The sequence below is a fragment of the Protomyctophum bolini genome, assembly GCF_963924005.1.
Source record: "Protomyctophum bolini genome assembly, chromosome: 22".
Taxonomy (NCBI): domain Eukaryota; kingdom Metazoa; phylum Chordata; class Actinopteri; order Myctophiformes; family Myctophidae; genus Protomyctophum; species Protomyctophum bolini.
Window position 1 is genome coordinate 20,740,303 of NC_137883.1, and position 15,381 is coordinate 20,755,683.

At 43.4% G+C, this 15,381-nt stretch overlaps 1 protein-coding gene across 1 annotated transcript in view; it reads right to left on the reverse strand.

The window, feature by feature from the left end:
• Window positions 1-15,381, reverse strand: part of astn2 (astrotactin 2) — a gene marked incomplete at both ends in the record, with an annotated part of 472,482 nt that overhangs the window by 397,383 nt on the left and 59,718 nt on the right. Inside the window, one exon of the mRNA XM_080756633.1 lies at window positions 9,842-10,029. Within this exon, the coding sequence (XP_080612759.1) occupies window positions 9,842-10,029 (188 nt within the window). The remainder of the gene's footprint in view (window positions 1-9,841; window positions 10,030-15,381) is intronic.

Here is a 15,381-nt window from a genome sequence, read left to right on the forward strand (position 1 = left end):
TATATTGGGGTGCCCAGATCATTTTCAACATTTTACTATGAGTTGTTGTGTGGAAATAGCCTAATAAAGAAAACCCCCACCCCGGCCCATTCTGTGTTGCCTGGCTAGAACTGGAGGTCTAAAAAAATCAATAAAATTATAAAGTACATCATTGTGATTGTCACTGAGATGTGCTTCATAACAACTGTAAGGTATATTAATGACATAGTAAAATGTTGAAAATGAGTGGCATTCCCCTTTAAGTGCCCACATTTCCTAGAAATGCCTACACTCTCTAGACTATTTCACTGTAGGTTCTACATTTAAATAATGTAGTGAACTACTTTCATTGTAGTTCCTACATTGAATTACTGCATCAAGATATGACTGCATCCGGTTGCATCACACACAAGGCGGAGCTTATTCATTTTGAACAGAGAGGAAACAAAACGTCTGTGCAACTGCTGTGCTGGGCTGCTGCAACTGGGATTACACTGGGTGCTTTCGTGCTTCTATCTACTGACAAGTTGGTAAGTTGAATTAGTTTATGGAGTCAACAAAGTCACGTATCCAACTAATTTTAAACTGAGTCGATTGGACTTTCCATTCCAGAGATAATATCCAAAAACCACCATTAAAATTCGCCTATTTTCCGTTTTTTCTTGCTTCTTTTTCTTTGTTGTCCCAGCCAGTCATACAATACTGTCGTTTTTGTATTGCAAATGAAAGTGATGCACTGTAGCTCTACTTAACTACAGTATCATCACTGTTAACCACTTTATATCCACAAGTTTATTTAATGAAAAAAGCCATTTGTGTTGAATGTGGGCCAAGTCATGAATGATGTTTTAGGCTAGAAATTGAACATGTGCTCAGCTATCTTTAATATGAACCCATTTGTTTCTTGTTTGTGTTGAATGTGCAATTAGCACATACTTATTCATAACAGGGAAACTGTAATATTAATCTCCATGTAGTGAATGATTGGCAGGTATTTTGTTTTGACTGCAATTATTTTATCTGTGAATAATGTACCTACAGTACAGTTAAGTTATATATTAAATTAACATTGCAGATTTTTGTGTGCAATCAGATTTGTTAAGCCATAAGCCTTTGTTTGTATTGTTTTGCGTAGAGTAACTAAAAAGCAGGAAATGCACAACATAATAATGTTTCTACTATTACAGATGCTGACAGAAAACACCTGGCTGGCAGTGACTAGTGAGCAGTGATCATCAGTGCCAAGACCTGACACGAGAAGAAGAGTGAAAATACCTATTTTTCAGGTGAAACCAGAGCCCAGCAGAAATGTATCTCTGTAAACGTTGTGGCTATGAGAGTAAAAGTATAGCAGGTTTTACACGTCATATGAGACTTCACAGTAATGACCCAAACTGCCCTTTTTAGCTGTCACTTTCAAAGGCACAAAGTACAAAAAATAAATGCATGGGTTTCTAGGTCTAGGACAAGATGATGAGGGCCTTCACATGGGTGAGATTAACTATAAATCTATCATAGTGATTTTGTCTACTTTGTTGTACAGAGGCAGCGGGCTGTGGCGATGGCTGATTTGGGTATTCACAATCTGACCGAAGTAGAACAGGATACAAACTACACGTGTGTTAATCAAGAAGACCTCCTTGATTATCATCCACTAATGCGTTACGATCTCAATGGGACAAAAGTGATTATATTGCATCACTCTCTCCCAGATACTAACATGTATCCTCCCTCTCTCCCAGATACTGACATGGCGACACCTGAGGAAGAGATTAAGGAAGCTGTGGTAGCAGTATTGTCCCTCCTGGTCAATGTAGGAAGCTTCTCAATGCATGGAAAATTGAAGGTATGTCTTAGTCTTGTTTATGAAATATGTCAAACAAAAAATGCTAATTTCATAAAATGTAAAGCTATGTACATGACACATAATGTATATATGTTATTCATTAATGCACATTTGTTGCTAATTTTACTGAACTGGTAGGATTTTATTATTTGCAGTTATTGAGCTGTTCCATCCCCCCCCCCCCCCTTTTTCTTTAGAGCGAGTGACAATGACACTGATTCCTGTAGAACCCAGCTCGGACAGTATCGCTACGTTTTCACCCTCCAGCACGCCATGTCGGGCCAGTGGCAATAGCTCCAGAATGACTGTCCATTTAGATGACTGGATTGAGAACTTCTGTGTTCCTTGGCACAGAATGCCTATTGGTATCACAACTGCCATTGCAAACAGATGTTGTGCATCCGATAAAGATACGGATACGAATTAACGTTGATGATATGAGGCTGACTGAGAATCCCAAAAAATCTCATTGTGATATAGTGGCCAAGAGGATTGTAAAGCAACATTGCAGCAGCTTTGCTGATCTCCTACCAGGAGAGAAACAAACATTTGGTAATGGCTATGAAATCCTAGCATCTCAACTAGCTGTAAGAGCCGCTCATACAGGTCATACATTCATCTATCTAAGATCTGGACATGTTTGTAAGTGTGGTCTAGTATCTATAGCTGTAGTCGCTGTTATAAATCATAGCACAAACATATCACAACTTGGCTGCCACATGATTTTGAGTTTTCTTTTTCATTAAATATCCATAGACATGACTAGTGCTCCATCAAAATCGGGACCCCAATATTATTATTGTTTTGGTATTAATTTTACTTTCATTTGTACTTTTAGTAGTCGTTTTTTTTCTTACTCTTCATACCATTTTATGCAAAATGTGTGGGTTGGTTGTAAAAAAGATGATATTACTCTTGTACACCTGTAAACTGTACTCTTCAACTGTTGAGGTCGGGTGCAATGACTAAATATTTGTAATTTGTGTTTCTGTCGTTTAGGTGTTGGCAACAGCAGCAGATGTGGAAAGGACATTGAAGCTTCCCGACACACTACGTCTAATTATCTTAGGTAGTGTATACACTTTTAAAAGCATTGCAGATAAATATGGAGGTCATGTTTTACAGTCTAATTGTTATGTGGAAAGCAGCAGAAACTATTAACTATTAAAATGCAAACCATGTGTCTATGTTTAGGTGAAGTTCTACCCAATGGATGCTGAGCATGGAGGGTCGGGTCGTTGTGGCTCCACAAACAAACTTCCTGGCTGGAATTGCAACTTTATTTTCTGCTTATTACAATTTCAACCTGGTGTACCAAGAGCACCCCTGTTACATCCTGGAATTCATCCAAAGGTAACTTTCAGCTTGAAGTAGAACTATCTTGTGTAACTCGAAAGATCTGCTCTCTTGTAGAGCTCTGTGAGTGCACATTTTTCATAAAGTGTGTGTGTGATTTGTAATTGCAGGTGTTTCGTTGGGATCAACCCAACCAATGGCAGTGGCACCAAAACAACGAAGCTGCTCAGCCAGAAAAGTGGGAAGGTGAGGGAGAAGAGGAACAATTCGGTCTGTCCTCCTGTCTCCTCCCTCCTGAAGCGATTGCAGGACTTCACTTGGCTTTAAGTGTAAGTCATGTGCAAAGAATTTGGACCATTCTCTCCCCACTATATGAATCTTAATATGTTGCTTTGCTATCTTATGTCATATTTTATACATATAAAGCAGTAGAGTTGTATTATTTGTTTTTAGATCTCTATCCCAGGCTCTGATTTTATTCAGAGTTCAGAAGTGGGGGGAAAAATGTGGTCCAGAATGTTTTTAAGAACATTTTGCTGACCTTCATAGTCAACCGAAACATTTTTCTTAAAATACTTCTTTAGTAAGCAGTGTTGGGCAGTAACAAGTTACTAATATATTACTGTAATATTATCACTTTACCCAGTAATGAGTACTGTATTACTCTGCCAAAACAATAATATACCATTATTACTTTGGAAAAAAAAATGGCACATATTACTCTGGAGGATTTGTTGGCCTTACCGTTTGAAAACATTTCATTTAAAAGGTCAAGAGAGATTGCTGCTGAAGCATGAGTTAAGTCTGTTGCTCTCCCCAGGTTGGCGGAGGGTGTGTAGAGCCCAGGATCACATTAGATGATTGACACAGGGGTGAATAATGGGTTACAAAATTGTGGGATAAAAAATATATTTAAAAAAAAAAGAGAGATTGCTGCTTTATAGCCTTTTTGGCTGATTGGTGACTCTTCTTCTTATTATTCAAAACAATTTGATTCAGTTCCAACAAAAGCTGACTAAACGGATTGTGTTGTACGATCCCTTTTTTGGGGGTGGGGGGGACAAAAGTAATATAAGATATTACTCTTGATTCCAAGTATAATATTGCCTAACACTGTTGGTAAGTTAATAGGGTGTGCAGCCAGGACCACTTATTTTCTTCTTTGGATGTCATTTCTTGTGCCAACTGTATGTCCTTTGTAAGTAGACCGTGTGCAAAACCTTGGGCATTGTGCAGAAAAGGGAAAGTCAACTGAGGATCACAGGGCAGTTTCTGGATGTCACTACTCCCAAGGCCATTTTATTGCCCCTCACCTCTCCACACCTGTCATCTTCTGTCCACACGTTTCATTTTCACCTGCCCCACCAATTCACACAACTGTCCACAAACCTCAGCCCTGTAGATACCTGAAATAGTAGCAAATACTTATATTGTTCTTTTTTTCCCTTGCCCTGTCAGATGTTGTTGAGTTCCAACGATGAGTTCCATGGATACCTGCTGGTTTTGACCTACTGCCTGATTTGACTTGACATCTGCCATCTCCTCAACGGACTTGTTTGCCTTGCCCTTGTGAGTTTTTAAAGAGTCTACCTCAATTTGTTTGGTTCCATGCCTTTTCCAGGCATTTTTTGTTTTCCAGGCCTGTTCCCCTTTTTGGACTTTTTTGCACTTTTATCTCTGCAGGGATTTTAATTTCTGTTTATTTTTGTCAGGTTTGCACTTTGACCTCTGCAGAGACTTTAATGTTGGATTATATTTCAGTCAGATCAAATTGGCTTTGCACGGTGTTCTCACACTTACATGGTTCTGCAATGTTGTACATTTTCTTCTTGTCAGGGAACAAAATGTTTTTTTTTCTTTTTTTTTATTAAATGTTTTTCAGCTAGTCTGGCTAGTAGTGTGTGACCTAGATTGTGGGTGCCAGTCCACAAGCAGTGGCAGTGGCTAACGGCACTGTCAATGCTGTGTCTGGATCTAGATCAGCTGCTGCTGGCTTGATTATTGGCTCTGACGGTTCAAGTTTTAAATCGGTGAGGCATTTAAGGATTGACATTTGAGAGAAGTGTTGTCCACTGATAACATCCATAGGGTTTCTCGCCAGTGTGAATTCTCTGGTGTGTTTTAAGTCTAGACATTGTAGGGAAGTTTACCACACTGATCACAGTAGTGGCATTTTTGTTTAGCCAAGCTTCTTTGTTCATTCACCTCTGGTAGAACAGGGAAACTAGATTGATGATGCAACACTGAATTGGAAACGATGACAAATTACATATTGTTTGGAGGTACATCATGGATGTAAAGAAAATTGTACATTATCGTACATTATATGTACGTTATCATCTTGTCGGGGAACAAGATTATTATTATTTTTTTCATGTTTTAAACCTTTAAATATAAGTGGTTCTCAAACTTTCTGGGTCAGGGCCCCCTCAAATTTGTTAAGATTTTTCTAATTATTATCAATACAATCCTAGTGTTTTGCCAATTACCGGTACGTGGCAACGTACCGGTAATTGGCAAAACATCAGTGACCGCCCATCAGTAGGACCAGGCCCAAAGGTTCAGAATCGCTGGTTTTAAATGTTTTTAAAGTTTGCACTTTATATTGTTTGTTTTAGGGGATGGAAAAAAATGGGAGATGTGACCTTGTAATGTAAAGTTTTAATAAATGTTATATTGCATATCAGACTCTGGGTTTTATGTAATGGTTGAAGAGAATTTAATGCAATGTTGATAAATTGGATTAAACACTAATTGCATGTAAAATAACCTGTAAAAAACTTTCTACAGCAACATACTGTGTTGAAGTATTTACAGTTATTTATTGGCAACAAAAGTTGCCAGTAAATAGCTGTAATTAAAAAAAAATACAATATAATGTTGTAAATTGGTTTACAATTAATTGCTGTTGTTTTACAATAACCAAAAGTAAATTGGTTTACAATTATTTATTGGCAACAAAAGTTGCCAGTAAATAGCTGTAATTTCAAAGAATACAATATAATGTTGTAAATTGGTTTACAATTAATTGCTGTTGTTTTACAATAACCAAAAGTAATGCATATACAGTAACAAACTGTAAAAAGGGTATACAGTAGTTTACTGTAAAAAAAAATTACAGTTAAAACCTGTAAACATGTATACAGTACTTTACTGTAATTGTTTTTTACAGTAACTATAAGTAATTCTACACTAATTAATTGGCAACTTTTTTGCCATTAACTAACTGTAATTTCTACATCCTATTCGTTACAGTGTGATCCCGATGAGCAAGTTGCTAAGTACCTTGCATATGTCCTCTCTGTGTGAATGTGCATGGGCGAATGTAATGCACATTGTAAAGCACTTTGGATGATGGCGTTATATAAATGCATGTGTGGTTTCATGTAATCGGATGGACGGATGGTATGGCCTATATATGAAACGATGTGTTTGACATACTTTGATCTCACATCAGAACAATCAATTTTCCTTTGAAAATCTGCATAATTTCCCTTTAACAATATGGAATGGAGCATGCTAGCCCCTCAGGAGTACAAATCTAAAGGAACCATGGACATGAGAAACAAAATCCCACCAGCGGGGTGACAAAAGGACGAGCAAAACGACCACCCTCCGATCCATTGCTTGTTGGACCGTCTGGACGTTTTGATGGCAAAGATGAGAGTGCAAATCAATGGCCTCACGTAAAGGCCTTCCGGCAAGGTACAGAAAGAAGCACTGTTGTAATGCAGAATAGCGGCACATTGCTTATGCAATGAGATGGCATAGCCAGGTGCATGTTAATGCGTTCCATCGTCAAGCAGCCTTAGACTCAAGCCAGGGCTGGCGTTGATGGAAGCTGAAATTCCGATGACAGAGAACCTGCAGACTTGCCCAGACAGCGAGTTTTGGTTTGACGACGGGTGACATCTTCAAAAGCTGTTGTGATGAGAGTGTCAGACTGTCAGGAAAAGACTGGCTTCCATTCCCTCACGTAAATCAGTGCAACGCTGACATTCAGTCAATAGTCATACAACATTTGTGTGTGAATACAATGTTTTTGACTGCCAATTAACTGCTGAAGCCAATTATGGAAACCTATGAGACAGCAGAGGTCTAAGTTTATCCTATGAAACACTCATTATCACACAGCACGTTGAATTGTTCAATACTGTTACTGACAATTAGATCAAAGGAATCAAAGCTAATCATGTACTTCCTGAAATGATACATGCCTGGGTAGTTCTTTTTGCATAATATGTATGCTGTATGTCAATGTGGGTTTAATAAAAATATGGAATGAATTGTTTAGGTTAATAATAATGAAAGCTTACATTGTACTGTATATGAATGCAAAAGACCATACAAACAGATTGAATAATGAAACCCTATTAGCTGTGCTAAAATGTATATGCTGACTTGCTTTATTGTATTGCAGATATTATGTAAATTAAGACATGGGGTTGTAGCACTGACTCTATTAAATAGCCATCCATTAAAGCTTGACTGCATTTTGAGACTGCAATGCAGATAATAGACTGTACATATATAATAATAATAACTGAATAATGTTGTTTTATTGAATGAAAGCTACTTACTATTTGTATTATAACAAATAAGCAGTGTTATGGTTATGAGCCTGGAAACACCTATTTGTAAAAGAGCATTATACAGAAGGCCTCACATTAAGCCTATAAAACACTGAGAAGTGTGCTAAAGCAGACCACTTTTATTACTGGATTAACAAAATGGTAAGGACATTGGCTAGCCTAGTAAAACTTGCATCAGACTGAAGCTCTGTCAAAGGCAATGCTTCCCTTGGGAGAGTAAATGTGCTGTTGTCAGCACCACACTGTAAATTAATTGTCATTGCTGATATCTTGCTTACAAAATAAAATACAAATGTGAACGCACTATTCTATAAATTGCTTCTGTCTCTCTATATACAGTAACATGAACCTAGAAGAGCTCTACAGCTTCCAGTAAGTCGGTGTAGATTCACATTTATGCAAGGAAATGTGGTGGTACAATACACTGCACATCTAACAGAGAGCATACAAATGAACCCACATCCATTTTTACTCTGTTCAAATTAAATTAACATTGAGATTATAAATTACTCTGCAAAAAAGAAAACAAAACCCCCAAAAAGTTGTCAGAATCATGTCCTGACTGACTGACTGACCACCACATTGAAAGACCACGAAGAAGCGCAGAAAAGAGCGACAGAGGGAAGGAAAGGGTGAGTGAGAGCCCGACAAGCTCAACGCCAAAAGAATAGAGCACTCAGACTTGAGCCTGCCATAGAGCTGACAGACTCACACTTAATGATGTTCACTCAAAGAGCCAGGAGACACCTCGAGGGGCCAAGGCCAGCCCAACAACACTGTCTCCTGTTTTAGCTGCCTGAACGTGGCTCCTTCATTTCACTCCCTCACTGCATCTTGTATCATAGTTTCTTTCGATTGAGATTACCGAGGACCATCCACACATTGACGACATTTTGACTTCCTGGCAGGGTATTAGTATGAGCAGCACTTCACAATCAATCAATCAATCAAATAAAAAAAGGCTGGTATGAATCTTTTCAGTAAATATAAATAAGAACTAGTGGGAATGTGTATGTGTGTGCGTGTGCGTGCGCACGCGTGAGCGTGTGTGTGTTTTCATGGAAATTGTTCATGATTTGTGGCATTTTGTTCGAATGCGAGCTTTGGATGCCAATTTTAGCCAATCGGGATGGAATATGGGAAATGGGACGATCCGTATTGATCACCTGAGTATAGAGATAGTGGATACTGATTTGCATGCCTTCGGCCTGCTTGAGACAATAGCAATATTGACTGTACAGGGGAAGGCAGGATGGATGAGGTGGTAGTTCACTTAGGGACAAAGAGTCCTGGAGCGAGAAAACAAAGGAGTTAGAGAAAAGAAAAATCGTTTTAGGTCTTATGGATGTGCCGTCTGTCCATGGATATGTCGTTTTGTGCTTTCACCATTCATTCATCCATGCATCCTTCATTTCTTGCATGCACCGTTCATCCATAGATGTTTCCATGAAAGTCACATGTAATGGAAAAAGGAAACAGAAAGTGATATGAAAAGAGACGTCAGAAACACAAAGGAGAAGAGTTGAGGGCTTTGAAGGGGAAAAAATGAAGTGAAAAAGTGTCAAGGCGACTGCCTATATGACAGACAAGTGGAATATCTGTATCATACACAGGGGCGGGTTGGGGGAAGAGGGGTTATCAGGGAAGGTGTAAGACGAAGTGAGAGAATAATGGAGGAGCAGAGACAGGGAAGTGATTTGACAGATGATAGTTTAGAGAAGTGAAGAGAGCAGTCTTAAGAGTGAAGTCTAGAGGGAGTGGACGACATCCCAGTAAAAGCCAGCGTCCAGAGGTGTGTGGGCAGTCAGCCTGTGTGTGTGTGTGTGTGTGTGTGTGTGTGTGAGAGAGCCTGTTAGGACATTGAGCAAAGCACAGATGGGGTGGGAGAGTGGGATGCAGATATTGCTTTCAAGGGAGTTTGTTTTGGTGCAGAGAGAGGTCACAAGAGTGGTGTGTGCTTAGGTCCAGCAAGTAGAATAATAGGCTTGTGTGTGTGTGCGCGTGCGTGCGTGCGTGCGTGCGTGTGTGTGTGTGTGTGTGTGTGTGTGTGTGTGTGTGTGTGTGTGTGTGTGTGTGTGCGCGCGAGAGAGAAAGAGAGTCACTGCTACAGTAACTTGGATGTACTTACCATGACAGATATGTGCAGCAGATGCATGTGTTCGTGTACAGCGTGAGCTGGCTCCCGGGGTGTGGGCTGGGTCGTCTGAGCTAGCTGCTCCGAGCTGGTCATGGACACATGGAAATAAAGTGTCCCGTTCTCCAACCACTGCTGCTTCCAGTGTACCTGGGATATGTCTGCTCCCGTACCAGACATCTCTGCAGACAGCAGGCAAGGGAAGGGAAGGAAGGGGGGGACAAGAACACAGAAAAACTATGTTCAGCAATGCTGCAATTGGAGAGAACATTAGGCAGGGGCTCTATCTTGTGCCGCGCATATCCCTAAACTTATTTGTCATTTTTACTATTTTGAAAACATTTTAAAATAGTTAAAATAGCTACAAGCTCACAATGTGTTGATAGATCAGCTACAGTAGTTGACCATTTCAAAAAAGGTTTTTCATAATAGTAAAAAAAAAAAAAAGGCTAATAAGTTTAGGGATAAGGGGTAACCGTAAGGGACAAGGGTGGCGCAATATATAGGCCAATGTCTTTTGCACTTAAATCACGGTTGCATGGCCTGCCGACAAAAGTATAAAATGACAGTTTGGTACTCACTAGGCAGCCAATCATGAGCCACACCGTTTAATGCATTTACCTGTTAAAGTAATTGAATCCATTTCTCACATTGTCAACAGGTATAATGCATACAGGGGATATAGCCTGATATAGCCAGACATGATCAAATTGTAGATTTCACTGCCAAAGAAATACTGTAGTCTCTCCAGGTCCCAATAATGTTTCTAAACACCCCTGTGTTAAGAGTCTCCAGGGCCCAATAATGTTTCTAAACACCCCTGTGTTAAGAGTAACTGGTTCAGAAATGTTTAGACAATTATACTTTTTAACGACTTGGCAGCAAATACACTGTGCATATGTTGTGGACGAAGATAGGGTTATTGGTGTACACTAGTAGTATACAGAGGTATACTACTAGTGTACAGGTACTACAGGTACTGCAGACGGATATACACAGGCTAATAGTACGGTAGGCCTATACGGGACTGCAGATGACAGGCCTTCCTATAAAGAGTGAAGTACTACTCTGTTTCTGCTGAAATTGGAAGCCTATCTGTTTGGAAATGAATATTTATTTGCCTCTGTTATGACATCCCTGCGCATAACTTTGAACTCACATATTGAACTCAAATATGCCACAATGGAAATAAATAAGCTCTCACAGTTAAACAGTACCTGTTCAAACAGTACCTGTTGAACTGTGGATTCAAATAACGAAAACAAATCAAGAGAGAATGTGTGTGTGTGTGTGTGTGTGTGTGTGTGTGTGTGTGTGTGTGTGTGTGTGTGTGTGTGTGTGTGTGCGTGCGAGAGAGAGCACACTCACATATCTGTGTCAACAAAAAGCACATTATAGTCAGTGAAGAATAATCCTAAATTCAGAGGTGAGCCTGTAAATTGCACATTAGTATTCCTATGCAGTCCTCTGGTTCCATGCAGGTCAAGTATTGGCTGCTCCCGGGAAGCCTGCAATATTAACAGTAACACTAAGTTAAAAAAAACCCAGTAGACTTCATACCGTGTTATCATAGGCTTTGCTATGCAGTCAATAGAGTAAACAGTCTTTTTAGAATTGCCTTGCTTAGCTTCTACACGAACGTTTTTATGATGATGACTTTTTCATCCACGTTATAGCCTAAGTCAGACATTCTGTCCTAAATTCCAAATTGATAGTTGCCAAGTGTCAGTGTAATTCAGCCACGGCGATCAATACGGCAGCACGGGTATAATAAACTAAATGAATCATAGTAGGGAGGTGGCTTGTTTTCCTTCATTTCTCTTTGCTTGTTCTGTCCTTTCTTGTGGAACGAGAGACGGAACAGTCTTTATAAATGAGAAAAACAACAACAACGGCTATGTCACTTGTCTGCTATTTGTCAAGCTTTATTCAATTTCACTGTCAATATCAGATGAGAAAGCGCTGCACTGTCCTCCTGTTATCTCCACAAATCATCAAAAGTCTTGTAAACCTAATGAATACATTAGCTGCCAGCATTAGCATAAAAGGGTACGACACCCAAGATAAGAACGATACAATTTATTTTAAAGGGGAGGAGAAGAACAGCAAAGTGTTTGGACAGAGGGGAAAAGAGGGGTGTGCAACCTTTGTCAAAAAATAAATAATCAAAGTAGTAATTTAGAGCAAACAAAGGGAGCTGATTGCTAGTGAATTTAACTCCGAGTTTAAAATGTAACTAAATTGATCCGAAGGGTCTATTTGGTTATTATTTGTAAGCTCTCAAGGTCCTTACTCGCGCACGGGGAGTTCCTTTTGTGCGATACATTAACCCAAAAAGCTAAATATATACAGTATATATATACGTATTGTGGAGTCTGTCAGGTCTCACCTCAGGGGGAGGGGCGAGTTACCATGACAACCAGGCACGCCCACGGCCGTGTCATAGACTCAGTGTATTATCCCAGAGCAATTCTAAATCAGCTGCGCCTCATTCCGGCCGCCGCCCTGGTTAGCAATTAAGGACAGCCGCAGCCTGTCAGCCGCGCCCTTTATAAACAGCCTGCGCACCTAGCAGTATCAGATCCCTGCTACACACAGACGCTCGCGCAGCATATGCCGTCCACTCGGCGTTGGATGGTAAGTCCACACTCCGCTCACTTATGGACTCTCACGTATGGACTATGTGTATTGTTTGATTGTTTGTATCACCACTCAATTGCTCTCTTATAATTCTCACATCACCAGGCTTGTAGGAGTGGGGCTGGAAGCACACGCAGGAGCGTGTGCCCCCCATAGACAAGTATACACGGAGAGCCGCATGCATACTGGAGACCCACCTGGCTCGTATCGGGGACGAGTGCGGAAGACGGGACCCCCGTATGGAAACGGCAGCCCCACAGCTCCATAAGGTCGCAGTAAGACAAACCGTTCACTATCTATCACCCGTGTTATTCAGAAGAGACACTCATAGTGGCAAATGAGCAGCTAAGGATAATAACGAAGATTGTGAATGAAGGAAGTCACCCTGTCGATGCTAAATGAAGACTGTGAATGAAGAGTGTCACCGTGGAGTTGTACACTGAAGATTGTTGAATGAAGATAACCCCGTAGAGACTAATGGAAGCTAGCAGGCTCTAGATAAAGTGTCACGTACACCCTGTGAAAGAAGACAGGCCCGTGTTATGTTTATTTCACCCTTGAAGAGACTTTAAGTTGGCTTGCGCCGCCAGGCCCGGTGAAAGAAGACCGTTAGAAACTAGAGCGCTTACTTTGTGTTAACCCCCTGACTGCCGTTGTCGTACCGACACGGCCACCCAGTAGATAGAGAGAAATAAGAATATAAATGCTTGTGTATCTTCCTGTTGGCCGAGCCTAAGGGGCCCTCCGTACCATCCCCGCCCGGTACCATACCAAGTACTTTTACTCTAATTACTCACCACCCCGTATCCGAGTACTTCTACTCTAAAGTACTCTTCTGTGCCTTGTGGATAGAGAAAGATACGCACCCCCTTACCTACCTCCGGGGGAGCCTCCTGGCCTCCTCTGGAACCTGGAAAAGAAGAAGAGAAAGAGTTATACAAAGGTCCAGTTGGTAGACTGCCTAGACCGGGTGTCTCAGGCCCCAACTTTGTACTTACCTTGTGCTCTGACCGTACGCTAACATCCCCTCTCATCCTCTGCAGTGACGACTCCCGCCTCGGAACCGGGACCTCATGCAAAGAATATTACTGTCTGAGTTCTGTTTGTGAAAACTGACTTTGTTTGAACCTGTTGGAGAAATAAAGCAAGGGGCGCCATCGTGTGTCTAACCCCTGAAACTGCACTCTGAGTTGTATTTCCCACCCGACATCCCACATATGGTGGAGAATGTGGGTATTCATCTGATCTCAACCACCGCCTAAACATGGCCAGCCCCGAATTGGCCGCCCTTCTCCGAAGTCAGACTGAACTACAGAACGCTGTGCGTGAAGTTGTCCGCAGGCTAGACCGACACGGTGATGTCCCCAGGACCCCCAACGCCGTCCTCTCCAAGCAGACCCCCGAGGATGACATCGAGGCGTACCTCGAACTCTTCGAACGCACCGCCGACCGCGAGCAGTGGCCCGCCGCCGACTGGGCCGGCATACTGGCGCCCTACCTCTCGGGAGAGGCTCAACGCGCATGTCGGGACCTTCCCGCCAGAGACGCTCGAGACTACGAGACGCTGAAGGCCGCCATCTTGTCCACCCTCGGCTACAGCCTGCCCGCCCGGGCCCAGCGGTACCACATGTGGGCCTATCAGCAGGCCCAGGCCCCTCGCGCTCAGGTCGCCGACCTCTACCGCCTGACGCAGAGCTGGCTGACCACGGGCGGAGAGACCCCGTGGATTGAGAGATTAGTCATAGACCGGTGTGTCCGTGCCCTGCCATCCGACGCCAAGAAATATGTTGCCCGAGTCAGCCCCACATCCGTGGACGCCCTGATCGCCCTCCTGGAGAACCACCACGTCTGCTCGGATATGCTCCGCCAGACCAAGAGCGACGCCGTCCCCAAGACAGACGACCGCCGAGACCGACGCCGACCAGCCCCGCCGACCCCGCCGGCCCCGGTCCGGCCCCGTGCCTCCGGCCCCCCCGACCGCAGCCCGCGGATCCGCAGGTGCTACGTCTGTAATCGGGAGGACCACCTGTCCTGGGCCTGCCCAGAGCGGCCCCCCGGCCCCGATGTCTCCATGCCCTCCGCGGACAGCATGAGAGGCCCCCGACCCTGTCTCCACACCGGAAGCAAGAGCCGACGACAGACCACCCTCCTGATCGGGACGGACTGTCCCCGGTTGGAGAAGTATTGGAACCCGGGACGACGAGGGCCCTCCAGGACGCGGCGCCGCCGACGCCGCCGAGGTAGCCCACCCCTCGTCGCCTGCCCCGCCTTCCGTGGAGACGGGACCTCGTCCACAAGCAGCGGAGGAGGAAGTCCCCAGCCAGAACCCTGGCCTGAAGAGGCGGAGGCGTCCGACGCCGACGAGACGCCGGCCCGCGGTGAAGACCCCTCCCTGGAGTTCCCCAGAGTAGACGCGCCGCCCCCCCGGCGGCAAGGAACGTTCGCCACCACTCAGTGGGCCGACCCCAACCTGGCTGGCGCCAGGCGGAATGTCGTGGCCGTCGACGGGAAGCTGAACCCGGGGACAACCGGGTCGACCGGATCAAGTTCCACAGGATCCAGTTCTGACTCTGGAGGGTCATCCTGGGGGAGCAAGTTTGGCACTGGTGGGGGATCCTCCAGCACGTCTACCGGCAACACAGGCAGGACAGGGTCGTCCAGCGCAAGCTTCGGGTCGGCCTTTGGCCCCGCGAGTAAAACGGGGACCAGCTCGAGTGGATTCGGCCTGAACAAAGGGTCCTCTAGCTTCGGGTCGTCTAGTTTCGGATCCAACAAAGCGACCGCGGGGTCTACCGGGTCCAGCTCAAACTCGGACTCAACCGGGCTAGGGTCGAGTAAGCCCACTTCGAGCTTGAGTAGCTTCGGTAACAAGTCTAGTTCTAGTCTAAGCTCGA